The sequence below is a fragment of the Thalassophryne amazonica genome, chromosome 3 (assembly GCF_902500255.1).
Source record: "Thalassophryne amazonica chromosome 3, fThaAma1.1, whole genome shotgun sequence".
NCBI lineage: Eukaryota > Metazoa > Chordata > Actinopteri > Batrachoidiformes > Batrachoididae > Thalassophryne > Thalassophryne amazonica.
Window position 1 is genome coordinate 90268183 of NC_047105.1, and position 17220 is coordinate 90285402.

Consider the following 17220-nt stretch of genomic DNA (forward strand, 5'->3'; position numbering starts at 1 on the left):
GTGACATATTTGTTCACTCTAGAGGTCTGTGCACAATGATGATTCAATATTTAAAGTTCTTAAGATTAGTGGTGGCAGGAAGAAGTGGTTTTTCTGAGCCCACGGGGCAGCAGTGTCTCTTCAAAAAGCGGTGCAAGGACACTGAAGTAGATTGTCATTTGAACTTTTTCTGAATAGATACTGGCATCGAGTGGACTCAGAACACTAACTGCTTTATGGGACCATGTTTAGTCATCACAACCTGGATATGGTCATCAATGCATTTTAAGACCTATGTTTCACAAGGGCAACTCACAAGTTTGATAGAAATTGCTCTGTGACAGTAGCTTCGCTCAGCTGTAAACATAAATTCCAAGTCCTAAGTCAGAGTATTTTGGACTTAATTTGCAGTAGTCATTATGAAATACAAATGTTGTTGCACTATCTGGTAAATCTATCTACAGTACTTGCTGTACAACTGATTTCCTGTGTTAACTGTAATCTGTTTGTCCATATGCAGTGCATCCAGAAAGTATTCACAGCACTGCAGTTTTTTATTTTTATAAATTTGCAAAAACAATTTTTTTTTCTCCTGTCATCATTATGGGGTGTTGTGGGTAGAATTTTGAGGAAAAATGAATTTCATCCTTTCTGGCATAAGGCTGTAACATAACAAAATGTGGAAAAAGAGAAGTGCTGTGAATACTTTCTGGATACACTGTATATAGTTTGACTACGTATAAAAATAGCTACATTTTAAATGGTTACTGCAATATTAAGGAAAAGATGCAATCAACAGGCATAACTACAGCAAGTCACTGTCCAACACCTTAATGGACCTGACTGTATCCTGATTTTAGTGTCTTGTATGGAATTAACTACGACCATGGCTCAAATTTGCATTCTTTGAAGGCTGCATTTATCGACTGCATGTGTCAAAGTCTCATTTTGAAGGCTCCTTGGAATTCAGTCTATCAAGGTGGCCCTCTTTCCCACTAAAAACAGCTGTATATTTTGCTTTCTCAAACAATTCCTTGAGTCACTGTGCAAGGCCAACATCCCCACCAAGACAAAATGGTTCTTAAATTAAAAAAAAAAAAAAAAAGATGGACAGTTCCAGGCTCCATATGAACAATTATTTATACTTATAAAAAATTATCTGTAAGTACTGAGAAATGATTAATAAACTACAGGTTATGCCCACTACACTAAGTTGTACTGTTAAGTTTAGTTGATTTTAATAATTTGCTAACTGCATCAGTTCATCCAGCGTGATTACACACTCATGTACCAAGTGAAGAAAACTTTAATGCAAACTCATAACTTCATCTAAACCATTTAACCGTCAGCACAAGTTGCAGCATGTCTGCTCAGACTGAGCAGCAAAAATACAAACTTTACAAGTGCAAACACTTCCTAAAAGGTATCCACAAACCAGGGGGCCGTGGGATGAGGAAACACTTTGGACGTTAATGCACCCGATCAATACGCTGGTATACAAATATTTAGAAGTTGCCTGCTTCAGAAAAAAATGTGGTGTTTATTATGGATTTTGGCATGTTGAATTCAAATATGACAATAACAATGGTTAATTGGCTACTGTTTCCAAGATATATAAGGTTTTACATTTTGCATCTACATTATTATATTGTGTTAGCAGTAGTTTTCATGAAAAATCATAAACATAGGTCTTTTTTATGTTTCTCTGACTGTTTATATAATTTTTCACCTGTTCTCTTTTTGTAACACTTCAAAAATCAGCAAAAGGGTTATATATTAACCAGTGGTAGCATTTCTTAAAAGTACAGCCAATCAACACTTTCAAACATTTTCATTCACCATGGCCCAAAATTAGTAAAGTTTGAGTATCTTTATTTCAGAAGCATTTTGGCTGTAGACCAGTGAACAGTAGCAAGTTGAAGGGAACAGTAAAGACAGTGCATTTCCCAAACAAATATCAACGATCAGGCTGGTGTGTCCAGTGTGTGGTCAATTAAATATGACTTCATCTCTTTTCATTCCTCCTAATCCCTTCTGTGTCTGAATTCAGTTTGCTCATATTGTGGAGAAAAAAAAATACATCCATTGTGTTGCAGTTCAGACTGATCCACACATTAAAATCCACTGACGTAAAGAATCAGTTCAACAGTAATTAACAGTTTATTAGATGTTCCCACCGGGTGGTCCGGCCCCTTCCAACAGCATGCAGCTCAGGAGAACTGGTGACTGTAAATTGACCGTAGGTATGCTTGCGAACGTGGATTTGTCTGTCTGTATGTGGCCCTGCGATAGAGTGGCGTCCCATCCAGGGTGTGCCCACCTGTTGTCCAATGACTGCTGGGACAGCCCCCCCCATCACTCTTGTTTGGATTAAGCAGGTGTAGAAAATGAATTCCTCAATAAAAATTGGATCAGAAGTATTTTAAAATATTAGTTGGATAATATAGATTTTTCAATATTTGCACATTGTTTTTACTCTTTAACAATTTTTTTAAGTAAATCTTTAATTTCTGGCAGCATGGTGGCTTAGTGGTTAGCACTGTTGCCTCACAGTAAGAAGGTCATGGGTTCGATTCCCACCTGTATTCTTTCTGTGTGGAGTTTGCATGTTTTTCGTGTGTTTGTGTGGGTTCTCTCCGGGTGCTCCGGCTTCCTCCCACATCCAAAGACATGCAGGTTCGGTGGATTGGAAACTTTAAATTGTCCATAGGTGTGCGTGCGGTTGTGAATGTGTTTGTTTGTCTATATGTGGCCCTGTGAAAGACTGGTGTCCTGTCCAGGGTGTACCCCACCTCATGCTCTATGACCTCTGTGATAGGCTCCAGCCACCTGTGACCCTTAATTGGACTAAGCGGTTGAAGATTAGTGTGTGTGTGTGTTACTGGTTTATTTCAGGCCACAGCTCATTTTAAGGAGACACGTCTGTCTCATGCAGACACAATGTTAACGCTTGAAGATATGATGCTTCTTATAATGCTGTTGGACACAACATCTGTGATGTTACCTGGGGGGCCCCCTGGCTGTATGGGTGTCGTACACACTCGTGAAGATTGTGTTGATTTGGAGGATTTTCTTCTGCCGTGCTGACTTTCATCAGTTTTCCACCTGTGGAAGGTTTCCAACATTGGGATGTTTTTGTTTTTTCTGCAAATGGGCTCGGCTGTTGCCCTCAACCAGGCCTGTTGCACAAAGGAAAGCAAACCAAGAAACTGTCTGGGGCCCTGACCTTGCCTGGGGTCCACCACAACTGGTTATGAATTTTATGCAACAACAACATTCTGCGCCCATCCAGACACGAAGAAGCTGTAGGCCTCCAAATGTTTGTATGCCTTCAGGGCTTCTCCTGTGTAGGGTGTTGGGAGTGTTGATAAAGTAGTTGAAAATGTTTGGATATCATACTGCCCGGCGCCCGTCTGCTTTATGCTCAAAATTGATAAAACTGGTGAACTTCTGAGGGAAATATTGTACGGATCCACACTGATTCTCTGTATTTTCCCTAAATACCTCTTCTGATCAGGATCGACCGCTTTAGCTATATCAGACAAATGATGTCCGTCCACAGACGATCCTGCACTGGCCATACTGTGGTGTGGAACTTGCAGTCCAGTATGGCTGCATACACAAAACTGCGTGTTGTGTGTGACGTCAGTGTACATTGTCTACAGGGCACTAAAAGGGCTCGAGCCGGCTCTGTTTAACAATCGGAATTTGTTCCATGTCTGCAGTGCACGTACAGTTGTGCTCAAACGTTTATATACCCTAACAGAATTTTTGCTTTTTTGGCCATTTTTAAGAGAATATGAATGACAAAACAAAAACCTTTTTTTACTCATGGTGGTTGGGTGAAGCCATTTATTGTCAAACAACTGTTTCGTCTTTTTAAATCAAAATGACAAAAGAACTACACAAATGAACCTGATCCAAAGTTTACATACCCCTGTTCTTAATACTGTGTGTTGCCCCCTTTAACATCAATGACAGCTTGGAGTCTTTTGTGGTGGTTGTGGACGAGGCTCTCTGATGGTAAAGCTGCCACTGAATATGTCTTGGACTTTAGTTACATTCATTACAAAGACATACAAACAGTACGGCACTCTATGGTAACTCTGCATGGAGTAGACAGTTCTCAAAAACTGAGTGACTGTGCAAGAAGGAGAAGAGTGAGGAAAGCCACCAAAATACCCAGACAACCCAGGAGAAGTTATGGGCTTATTGTGGCTGTGATTGGAGAAATTGTGCACAGTGCAAGCTTTGCATTTTGCATCACTACTCTTATCTTCATAGTGGAGTAGAGCAGAGAAGGATTTTCTTTCACCAAAACAGATCAAATCCAGGCTTGTATCTCAGATGTACTTTCTGGCAATTTGTAGCTAAACTTTCAGGTCTTCTTTTTAAGAAAATGCTCCTCTATACCACTTCATCATGAAGATGGATAACTGGTGATACAATGTCATTCATATTATCTTGAAAATGGCCAAAAAAGCAAAAATTCTGCCAGGGTATATAAACTTTTGAGTACAACTGTAGCTTTAAGGTTTGGCTAGAGGCTGTTTCTGAGTAATGCAAAAGTAACAAGTAATGAGTTACTTTCCACTGAAAGTAAAATAAAATCATTTTTGAAGTAGCGAGTGACATTACATGTGACATTACTTTTTTGAGTGATGACCTCAACAATGTTCAGCATTGTTCCACGAAATGCTTTCAAGCTGTTGGAAAAATACTGAAGCTTCATTTCCAAAATTAATGTTGATAAAAAAAGTCAAAATTTCCAGATAAGTAAAATCAATTCTTCAAAGACAAAAAATAAATAAATAAATAAATATTCTCGTAGAACCGCCATCAAATCATCCAGTCATGACACACACAGGTTAGTCCAGATATTTTATGAGATGCCAAAATTTCTGTCTACAAAACAGGTAGCACAGAAGAAGAGTAAAGGTCTTCAGTGTCAGTACATGGATCCATATAATGAAATATGTCCTCTGCATTTAACCATCTTAATTACAGTTAGACACAATCCAACCAAGAGGAGCTGTGTGCAGCCACAGTCCAGAGCACAGGGACCAACTCCAGATGTGGAGATGTTGGAGTGCCCAGAGGAAACACCAGGAGAACAGTTGGAATTCTGGAGTCTGTAGGGGCCCTTAACAAAAGTTCACAGGGGGGCCCTCCAACAAGGGTTCATCACCATGATATTGTAGGTGTGGCCTTGAACTTATCACCGTCACTGTGAGGCCTTTACCCGAGTTCTGTACTACTTTACCTGTTATGTGTCGGACGCAGCTCGGAGAACCGACCAGCGTTTGAAGGACCCAGTATGAAATAAGCAGAGCACGGTACAAAGGCTAACTGAATTTAATACATAACCGTGAAAATGTAATAACAGAAAGGTGCGGCCTGGCGTGGTGCGCTCCCAGCAGCGCTAACGGTCCGGAGCCAGAAGCTGTTTCGGACCCAAGGACCCCGCCGACACCCCCCAGGTGGCCGCAACAACCGAGTCTGTGAAAGAAGGAACCATTATGTGAGTCCACACTCTACACACAGAACACTTAAAGGTGTACAAACAGCAAACACTTCCTGGCTTGATTACTGATCAGCTTCCCAACCTGCAGACATGGAACATCCCGTTCACAAAACTCCACCGCAGTGGAAGCTGATACATGACTAACATACAGCTCCATACAATAAGGTGTGAGGGACACCACATTTACTGACTGTATAACTGTTAGTCACAAAATCCAACGTACCTCAGGAAGTGTGCTGACGAGCGTGAGACCTCACCCCCTCCTCTTTCACAGACCGTGCATCAAACCTGGACATTCTCAGCGTCCGCTGCTGATGAGATGGCTCCCAAGACGACGATCTCACCCGTCTGGTCACAAGGTCGAATCTCTGGCAAATACACACTGTGCACTCCAGTCTTAAATGCCAACATGCTCCAATCCATCCAGATGCACCTCAGCTGTGAGTCCTGACGAGTCGCAGATGATCAGGGTGAGGTCCTGACAGCCTCAGCAACACAGCCACTCAGTCCCAAATGCACGCCACCTGGGAGGAAAACAAAAAGACAAACAAACCGGCAGCCAGGCCCCCCCAGCCATATAACATTACCAGCTGAATCATTTTAATAATCTTCTCCTATTTAAAGTGACTGGAGACTAAAAACATTCCAAATGATCTTTTTATTTCAAGTAAGAAATATTCACAATATAGTGATCAATGAAAATAATTCAACATGTGTTTGAAGATAAGTCGATGTTACATTAATGCTGCCGTGAGAATATGAAAAAATATATTACAGTAGTGCATCTCTAAGAAAATGAGTAAGTAAGTGAGTAAAAAAGTAGAGTAAAAAAGAGTAAAAAAGTGATGATCCTGAAGAAAGAATAAAGTGACATAGCAGGGTTTTTCTTGGCTTTTTTATTAGCAGCTGGGGCAGGACAGGAAATGCCCTCCAATCTACCCTACACATTATTATTATTAATATTATTATTATTATTATGTAAAAAATATGTCTTCAAACGTGGGTTTTAAGGAGTCCCTCCTGTCATCGCTGTCCTTGGGGGGGGGGATCCTGCTGTATAGGATGACCTTCTTGAGGTCATCAGGCAGTGGACAGATGATGTCACAGATGTCTTTCAGGAGTTCCAGGTTCTCCAACATGCATTCAGGCAGCTTGGTCTGGAAAAGATACAAATAGATCAGAGTTAAAAGTCCATCAGGTAACTTTTCAGAAGAGTTCTCACAGACACTCATTAAGTCTGTTTTTAATGACGTGGTGTTTTGTAAAGTCATTTCTTGATCACAGCTGCTCTGACTGATGAAGAAGGTAAAAGCAGGTGGAGTGTTTCAGAATGTCACTTACTTTGTATTTGTCCTGGAAAATCTTCGGCAGCGCCTTGGCCCACAGTCCAAGAGGGAACGTCTTCAGCAGCTCCTTCAGCTTCAGCTTCAGTTCTGGGCTGAGAGCTGCAGGGGGGAAGGAGGGCTGGAGGAGGAGGATTGGAAAGAATTCATCAGATGGTTCTCTCTGTGATACTTTACCATCACTTCACTGTGTGTGACATGAGGTTCATCTCAGCTTTAATTCAACATTTCAACTATTTCACTCCCTCACTGTTCCCTCTTCTTGTTCCCCACAGACGCTGATTTACCCTCAAACATCAGACCATCATCTGAATGTTTGTCCAAACTTGATATGTGGACAGTCAGCTCCGGGAGTTGCCCCTAAAGGGTTTGTTTTGGCAAAGGTCAAGGTCAGTGAAGTGACAGGTCAACATTTTGTGCACCAAACACAGCACACATTTGGAGGTGGATTCTGGAATTGTCCAGGTCAAAAAAATCAGTGAAGGTGAAGGTCATTGTTGTCAAAAGTAAAAAATTTTAAGTTTCTCAGTCTGATTTACATGAAACTTGGGACACATTTGGAGGTGGTTTTTGGAATTGACCATCAAGTTTACATTTTCCTGACCTCCGTCATTGGGGCCAAGCTCATGTCTTCCCGTCATTGTTGGCTGACTCATCCCAGGTCCTTTTGCTGATTTCTACCAAACTTGGCATGGCAATGAAAGCTGACCCTGAAACTGCCCTGAAATAATTAATTTAAAAAAGGTCAAGGTAAAGGAATTTATTTTCAAATCACAATTGGGTCTCCATGCAACCAAAGTAGGGGTTGTGTCCAAATTCTTGCCACTTCATTGGACCTGTTTCTTGTGGCTGTTTGGGCTGTCCCAGGGCTGTCCCCTGTCAACAATCCTGTTTGTGATTTTTGTTTTTTCTTATGGACAGGATTTCAAAGCTCGGTCAGTGATTGGAGGGTGTCCAGTTTGATGACCTCAGAATCACATCTCTGCTTTTGGCAGATGATGTGTTTCTGTTGGTGTCAGACTGAGACCTCTGATGTGCACTGGCCATGTCTGAGGCCCAACGTGAAGTGACTAGGATGACAATCAGCACCTCCAAATGGTCATGAGCTTTGGGTAGAGACCGAAAGAACAAGATCATGAATAAAAGGGAAATGAGATCCCTTTGTACGGTATTCCAGTCTTACACTCAGGGACAGGGTGAGACGTTTTAACAGTGAGAGAGACTTGGACTTGGAGCCATTGATCTTTCAGACTGAAAACATCTATTAAGGATGCCCCCTGGTCATCTCCCCCATGAAGTCTTCCAGGCATGTGGGACAAGGCCACAGGGAAGACCCAGGACACACTGGAGGGATTTTATCTCCCAAGTGGCTTGGGAACACAGAGGGATTCTCCTAAAGGGGGTTAAAGGTCAGAACAGGGACGTTTGGGTTGAGCTGCTTAGTCTGCTGACACATGACCCAGATAACTGGCAAAAATGAATGAATGAATTTGTAGCAAACGTGAGTTAGACTCTGGAATCGCCTCTTGCTGACGTAGGAGCAAGAGGTCAATGATTTGGGTGAAGTCACAATCAATACGGTCAAACTGTCTTCATGCCCACAATAAGTCCTCTTACTGAGTCATCAAAAAAAGACACAAGGAACCAATGCAAGTGTGTAAGCCCAACTCTAAATCACATCATTCACTCACTGTGCTGAAGGCGGGCGTGAGGACCTGCGTTCTGACGGGACCATCCTGATGTCCCTCGTCATGATGACACTGACATTCTGTCTACTGGGGTTGGACAGCCTGCGAGGAGTCTGAGGTTTGTCTGCAGAGAGAAAGAGAGAGAAACAGTCTTCAGCTAAAGTCCAGACCTGCCGAGACAGAGACGTGTGTCTGTCTCACTGCTACTGACTGTAGAGATCTGCAGACATCTGCGCCATCAAACACAATAATAATTCAATTAAAAGTGACAACATAATCACACAAAATAAATGTCCACGTCTCTCCTGGACTCACAGTTGCACACAAATATTTCCTCAGGTTTAAAGTTGTATCAGGTAAATATGGCTCAGGGTTGTTTTAAGCAAAGCACCAAAACAAAAGATTTACAGACTTTTCCAAACTGTCTGAAAACCTTTGTCATGACTTTAATGTAATTTTGTATTTATTCTAAGACAATGTTGCACATGCAACATTCATACTGTATAACATTAAGAACATGGATATGAAGAATGTTTTGTTTTTCCTGAAAAGGGGTTCGATCCTCAGAGTGACTGACTCAGAAACATCTTGATTGTCTGTTCAGTTCTAATCCAGAAACATCACTTATGGTTCAAATGGAAAGAAAAATGTACAATAAACAACAAGCAGCAGAAACAGCTGGAAAGGAGTTTGTTTTCAGATACGTTAATCTGTTTGTTTGTGAGATTATACACAACTTTTCAAGAAGTTTCCAGAATCATTCAGAAGAACGAGCCCCTCAGCGACAATCAACTTGTAATTTCTTCATGCGCAGCAGCGACAGCAAAGCAAAAGGAGGGTGAATTAACGCATAATCATTTTACAAGTTCTTCACATTTCTCCCTTTGTCCACGGGTCGTCACAGCAGATCCACAATGGAAATGCATGTTGATTAAGTGTTTAAGGCCACATGACATTGAGGCTTTTCAGGTTTCAAATCCCACAAAATCTCGGAGAGGTCACCGCGCTGCGAGATCTCAGTAACATTAAGAACCGCATTGAGACGCTCTGATCACGCTTCACTTTAACCGCTGCACACGGACAACACAATTAACATCGCAACATAAAACTATTTTTATATTGTGCCTAAAACTCTCATGAATATATTCTCTGGGTTTATAGACGTTGTTATTGCATTTATTTTATGTAAACATGCGAGAATCACAGGCTGTCTCTCCGTTATTTTCAATGGGAGCTGCTGTGCCGACCAGATGTGTCTGATTAGACTTTTGCTGATTCTGTTCTGACATTAAGGGGTTAACTTTGAGCTGCCCCGTACCGTTAGATTGTTCCAACTCCACAATGGAACAGTTAAAATTGTTTTTGTCCCAAGTGAAATGTTGAATCTAAAAATGTATAAAAAGTAATGCTCAGGTTGAAAAATCCCACAGTTACCCTTTAAAAGATTATATTCCAAAATCAAAATTTACCATTGAATACTCGTGGTGCAGCTGGTCTGACCGTCACATCGCTGTGGACCTGGTGTTGTTGGTTCATCTCCTTGGAGACCTGCTGAGGGCTTCTCATGTTGGCTGTCTCGGTGGAAGAATAGCACATCATCTGCAAAAGAGTCAAAAACAAACATTGATGTGTATAATCCGCGACCAGCAGTAAAATATCAGTATTTGGTGTAATTATATGGTTATTGGATGGTGTCATAATGGCACATATTGTTTTATCAGGGTAAGTTAAAAATCACAAACATTTTTTTCACATGTTGGCTGTAATCTTGATGTGAGACACCATCTGCTGTGTTCAGCATATCAAGTTCATTTGTCAAAGTATTTCAGTTATTCTTCATAATTTTATGGTGCCAGCTGTTTATTTTATGCACCTTGTCTTATAGATATGTTGTGAAACAGAAGCTACAGTCCCAATTTCATCACTTTCCTCTGTGTGAGGTTGGAACCTTTAGCATCTGATGGTTAGTAAACAAACTGGAAATTTAATTCTGATGTGAAAACTATTCAACAGGCAGTAAGTATATAATATAGAAATATGTCCACCATTGGACAGATGAAGGTTCTTCAGTCAGTCTGTTTTGTCCTTTCTTTGGTTTTCCTTTAGGATCTCACAAGATCACTTGCTTAATGTGACTGAAGTCTGATTTCTTCCATTTACGGCGAATCATCCCAACTTCCATCATCTAATAAAGACTTCAGCATTCAGAGGTTTGGTTCAGTTCTTTCAAGAAGAAACTTTAAAAGTGAATTTACAGGGTTTGATATAAGTTTCACTTCAAGACCATGTAGTTTTTGGATCAGATTTGATGCAATCAACCTGAAGTTGCTTACGTTTGACAAGAGAAGTGTCAGAAATGATTTTATTCCTCAAATAAAAGGAATGTAATATGCTACTAAAATTAAGAACAGATATTATTTATATTGGAGTTTCTGTTTTAGATTTCTGAGTCTCACAATTAATGTTGATAAAACAAAAGGCAAGAAAAATCTTCACATTTAATAGTAAACACTGGTATACAAATATTTAGAAGTTGTCTGCTTCAGAAATAAAATGTGCTATTTATTATGGATTTGGCATGTTGAATTAAAATATGACAGTAACAATGGCTAATTGGCTACTGTTTCCAAGATATACAAGGTTTTACATTTTGCATCTACATAATTATATTATATTAACAGTAGAGTTTTCATGAAAAATCATAAACATAGATCTTTTTTTAATGTTTCTCTGACTGTTTGTATAATATTTCACCTGTTCTATTTTTGTAACACTTTAAAAATCAGCAAAAGGGTTATATATTAATCCTTAGTAGCACAGTAGTAGCATTTCTTAAAACTACAGTCAATCAACAATTTCAAACATTGTCATTCTCTGTGGCCAATCTTTATTTCACAAGCATTTTGTCTGTAGACCAGTGTAAATTGATCGTTGGGGCTGATACGAATTCAGTTGTGAATTCTAAAAGTTATTTTGTGTATGTGTGTGTGTGTGTTTGGCAAAAATTTGCCTGTTTAAAAAGTTCTTTCTTTCTGAAATGTGGCTGACAGACACTGATCAAGTCGACCATTTGATCCAAATAAACCACGAACCTCTCCAAATCGATTCTGCTCCATGTGGATGATGGAGGGCATGCTGAGGAGCAGTGACATCAGCGATCTGTGTCCCATCCGTCTGAAGGCGATGTGTTCTCCAGTCAGCAGCTTGTACTCTGACTTAAGGCAGGTCAGTGACAGTCGCCCCTTGTTCATCTGGAGGATGGCTCGCAGAGTGTTCTGAAAAAGTTCAACATCTTCCATCTGTGGAAAAACAAATTCAGAAATAAACAAACAAACAAGCTGAAACTTTTTATTCATTATTTCCTTTCCTTACCACTGTCACCTGTGTGCTTGCTCTTGGGGTTGTGTGAAGCGCCTTGAGGCAACTTTGTTGTGATTTGCCGCTATATAAATGAAGAAGAAAAAAAAAAGAAATTGAAATTGGAAACTGACAAAGTGAAAGTTGGAGATGGAGAAAATTAAAATTATCATCTGTGTGTGTCACATCACAAATAGAATGTGGCCTTTATGCTCCACTGATGGATGAAGTCAAACTTGAGTAAATCTGCAGTTACTTGGTGGAATATCATTTTAATTTCTCCAAATTATTTTACCATGACAGAATATTTTTAAATGTCTCTATGTGACTTTAAATCTAAAACAGATATTTGACAAATCCTTTCCATTCTGTTATTTTAAAAATCTAATGTCTAAAATACTGCTCAATTCAACACATTTTAACCAGCAAACAGTTACAGTATCTGAATAACTGTCCCCTGTCTGTCTGTCTTTATTTACTTGAACAACAGACCCACAGACAGCATCAAGTTACCCAAAACTCAGAGAAAGAGATTTTGAATGTTCACAATAATCGGAAATATTTATTGAAGGCGTCTGCTGTACTTCATTTATTATTATTTATTAGTTATTTTGAAAGGTTTTATCGGAATTCGCCAATCACAAATATGTTTTTTTCTGGAACTGTAAAAGCAAATAAACAGAAAACAAGTTGGATGGTGCGAATATTTTAAAATGTTTTACTTTGCTGTAGACAGGTGAAGATGTCCAGTTGTTATTGTTGTTCCATGCATCAACCTGCTAGTAGTACTGGTACGACAGTCTCTTATACAAAGAGACTGGTAGCGTGTTTTTAAAAACATGGCTGTGATTGGTCCATCTGATACGTCGGCCGCTATTGGCTATCACGCCACGCTCTGTGATTAGCTGTGGCGTAACCGCTGAAAATGTAAGTTGGTTCTACTCCACCAGAGACTGTGGCATGGTGGTACCAATGCTACGTTGTAAACAAAGGCTGCAGCCAATCAGAGAGCGGCGTGTCTCAGCCAATCAGCAAAATGTCAGAATCCTGACCAAAAGTCACGTGACCAAATAACCCGATACCGACTCCTTGCATTGGCTGGAGGAGTGGAACCAACTTAACCTGCTAGTTGTGTGAACTAACTATTAACCACTGGTGAGTGAAAAATGAGGTTGGAGCGATTTGACCTCAGGTGTCACCCATGGCAACAAAACAAAACAAAACAAAAAAAAAACCTACAATAAATAAATAAATAATGGCTATATTAAAATAATTTCTTTTGAAACATTTACTCAGGAAAGATTTGTCTAGTTTAACTGTAAACAAATGTTTACAAAGTGATTCAAGTATCAGAAACTTTCTTGATTTACTTTTACTCCAGATAACTTGTGATCAGACAAACATCCCTGTTCAAGTGAAACACAAACTGCAACTGATAATTAAAACCGTTAAAAACGCTCCTGATTTTATCATTTTTATTTATTTTTAAAGGTATGACTGGATGTTGCCAGTGACTAGTCATTACATACCCGTAAACAAGTCAGCTGGTCTGAAGATTGTAAAAGTCCAACTGTAGAAAGTCGTACTTTGCTGTAAAGAGGTGAAGATGTCCACTTATTAGTGTTGTTCCAAGCACATCCAACTGCTATCTAGTTGTGTGAAAAATGACGCCGGAGCGATTTTACGTCAGGTGTCGTGGCGCCATGGCAACCATAACAAACAAAGGTATGGAGGAATAAGAGTGGCAAAATTAAATAAACAAATACGTCATTAAATAATAAATGTGTCATGAATTAATTAAATGTGTCATTAATTAAATAAATACATCAATAAATACTTAAATGTATCATTATTAATTGAAATTGAGAATGACTTAAATGTGTCATTAATTAATTTAGATTGGAGAATAATGACTTAAATGTGTAATTAATTAATTAAATGCATCATTAATTAATTTAGATTGGAGAATAATTACTTAAATGTGTCATTAATTAATTTAATTTTGAGTTAAATACATACATAATTATTTCAGTATTTAATTATTGCATGGTCAAAAACATATAGAATTATTTCACTATTTAATTAATTGTTTCATGGTCCTTGTTTTGCGGTGCATCATGAATTAATTTTATCTGTCAAACTCGGCCATCAAAGTCAGTGGGCGGGTTTCTAACACCTGATTGGTTACCCTGCACATCAAGTCACGGCAAACGCGCTCGGTGCATGCATCACTTCCTCGTTTGTTGCTAGGATGGTACTCTGTTTCCGGTTTCGGAAGTGTCGGTTTTATGGTTGAGCCCGTGAAGTTCACCCGGTGTCTCTTGGAATTACCGAAGTTCACTGTTAATGATGTGCGTCGTATCGTCAGAGCATCAAGTACAACGCCGCAGAATAAACTTGAAAAAGGTTTCAAGTTTTACGTTTCGTCCTACCTCTGCAATTTTGAAGGTAAGTCGCTGACGCTAATTGAAGTTAGCCTGAGGTGGGAGCTAGCACTTGACTGTTGTTTTTTGGTGACGAACCAAATAACCATCCTGTTTCAGGTTAACCATGTTTGTAGAAATGCCCATTTTTGTATATTTGATTGAAGTATCAGGCAAAAACAAGCCCAACGAGGTAACAGTGAGGGCCCACTGCTACAGGTCTATGAGGAAAACAGATGCGCCACATCAGCTGAGAGTAGGACTGGTTAAAATGGCACAAGTTCTGTTCAGTGTCAACGTTCCAAGTTCTGTTGAACATGTTCAAAAGTTCGTTCAACACAAGTTCTACCTTTTTTACCCTTGCTCTTACTTCACATTAACAACTTTGTTAATCATAGGCAAAGATGTTGGTAGCCAGATGCAGGTGAGTAGCTGAGATGGAATCAATAAGCAGGTGAGGCCATTTGGTCCATTTGGCAAAGCAATAGAGAAATAATAAACAAATGGGAGGGATTTTTTACATTTCGAGCTATTAACATTTACCTCTATGCCTCAAAAGCAGAAAATAGTCCACCTCAGCTATTACCTATTGTTAAAAGCAGAAAATAGTCCACCTCAGCTATTCTTCAAACTGCATGTTCTAACTTCCTGTCATCTTAACTTGTAAACATATTTCCTACTGTATCAATGAATGTCGTATCTTTTCATGGCTCCAACTCTTATACTTAACACATTATGATGACACTCTTCATGAAGCAAAATCTGCGCTGTTCTGTTTTGGTGGCACAAAAAAAATAAAATAAAATGAAGGCTTATTTCACCTCTGTGTGTAAGTATTTCAACTGGACTGAAAATTAAGTTCAGATTGAAAAATATGTTTCAGTCATAGACCTGGATATCTAACATGAGCTTGCTCAGTGAACTAGTAATGTGAAGAGTAATGAAGAACAGTACAAATGTTACATGAGACAACAGATGAGTGTCCTACACCACTAACAACAGGACAGGGCAGGTTTTGCTCTGATTGCCATTGCTGGAGACAGTCTTTTCAAGATGATCAATTTTGCCTCTGTGTTTTTCAGATGACATTGCGTGATTCAAATCCAGTTGTGCTGATCAACAGCAACTGCTCCTGTGTGGCTGGTTGTGGGATCTGCAACCACTTAGTTGCATTGCTTTTCCAGACAGCCCATTATTCTGAATGTGGCATGTCCGTCGTCCCTCCTGTCCTGTCGTGCACAGAGACAGAGCAGAAATGGCACAAACCCAGAACAATGGTTTCTCACTTGAATTTTAATTTATCTTTATTTGTCAGAGGTGTGACACATAGCACACACATCAGTAGACACCATCAAAGACAACAGTTACATTAGCATGCAGTCTTGCCAAGTCCCACATACACAAAAAATCCACAGCAACAAACACACTCTTCACAGAAGTGCATCCTATAAATAAAATACATGTTTACACCACAATTATTGCACCATTGCCCTGATATTGCACAGCCCTCTATCAAAGTTTGGATAAGTCATTCAATGCCTTTGTCATTCATCATTATCAGGTTATGTTGCATTGTTGCCTTATTGCTTCATTGCCCTGTTAAAATATTGCACATCCCTCTAAGAATAAATGAATGAATAAATAAATACAATTTTATTAATTACTCAGCATCTAACACTTGTATCACTTTTTATAATCACTTTGACCAACACCATCTTTTAAATAAATAGGGGGTGAAGCCTGGACCTGTGGATGCAATGGTTGTCCTAAAGCCCAAACCAGGTGCTACTACAGCCAGTGGAATAAGGTATGTAGCACCACATTTAATAGACAGACTACAGTGTGTTAAAATAAATGTTAATGACTGTGTACTGTCATTTCAGATCAACACTTTACAAGGCCTACAGTGGTGTGCTTCCACACCCAGCTACCCTCAATCCTGGACCTGCTTATGCTGGAATGGAAGCAGAATCTCTCCCACTCATTTGCACAATGAACATCTCAGCTGACAAGCCACTTGTGGACTCCATCTTTGGGAAGGTGCAAGCTGGCAGCATACTGTCCTATCAACAACCACCACCTCCATCCGACAGTGTTGTCATACATGGGGATGCACCCCCATTCCCGAGTGTGCCACTAGAGGGCTACCATCTAAGCCCAACTGATTGTTCATTTGTGCCAACACACCAAGAACAGCTACATCTGAACTCGCTGTCTGTGACTTTGTCACAGTCACACCTCATTGAGGAGGCAACAAGATGCCAAAGTGCTTCACCTGAGTGGCATTCACTTAGGAGAGAGAGAGTGACTGCCTCACATTTCAGGGAGGTGCGCTACGTTAGAGGTCCAGGAACTGCAGAAAGCCTGGCAGAAAGAATCATACGAGGAACACGACAAACTGCACAAATGAAGAGGGGATTGGAAATGGAAACGGGGGCTTTGAAGGATTATGCCATTCTGAAAAACTTGAACTTAAAGTGTGGGCTGGTGGTCCACCCAGAGGCCCCATGGCTGGGTGCATCGCCAGATGGGCTTGTATATGACCCTTTGGAACGCCCATCATTTGGGCTTGTGGAAATTAAATGTCCCAATGTCCAAAGTCATATTGACTGCAAATTTCTGAAGGTGACACAAGGCTTTCACAAATTAAAGGGGCAAATTAAAGGGGCAATTACTGTTAACTGGAATGCAGTGGTGTGATTTTGTGATCTGTGCATGTGATGACATATTTGTGCAGCGCATTTACAGAGATACCGATGTATTAGAAGACCTGAAAAAGAAGTGTGACATGTTTTTCTTTTACACTTACATGCCAAAGTACCTGTCCCTGCACAAGTAATTAAAAACGCAATGAAGACATGAACAATTAAAAAAAAAAAAAAAAAATGTATTCAGTCTATTGTATT

At 39.8% G+C, this 17220-nt stretch overlaps 1 protein-coding gene across 3 annotated transcripts; it reads left to right on the top strand.

Moving 5' to 3' along the window:
• Positions 1-14142: 14142 nt before the first annotated feature.
• Positions 14143-17169, top strand: LOC117507242. Of its 3 annotated transcripts, XM_034167068.1 has the most exons (4): positions 14143-14339; positions 15397-15591; positions 16045-16121; positions 16198-17169. In XM_034167068.1, exons 1-4 carry the CDS (start codon positions 14238-14240, stop codon positions 17012-17014), a joined length of 1191 nt encoding a protein of 396 aa, XP_034022959.1. In that variant the 5' UTR covers positions 14143-14237; the 3' UTR covers positions 17015-17169. The 3 variants fall into 3 exon arrangements, with proteins under 3 accessions (XP_034022959.1, XP_034022960.1, XP_034022958.1); XM_034167069.1 differs by lacking the exon at positions 15397-15591 and having other exon boundaries at positions 16198-17167; XM_034167067.1 differs by having other exon boundaries at positions 14143-15591; positions 16198-17164.
• Positions 17170-17220: the final 51 nt, after the last annotated feature.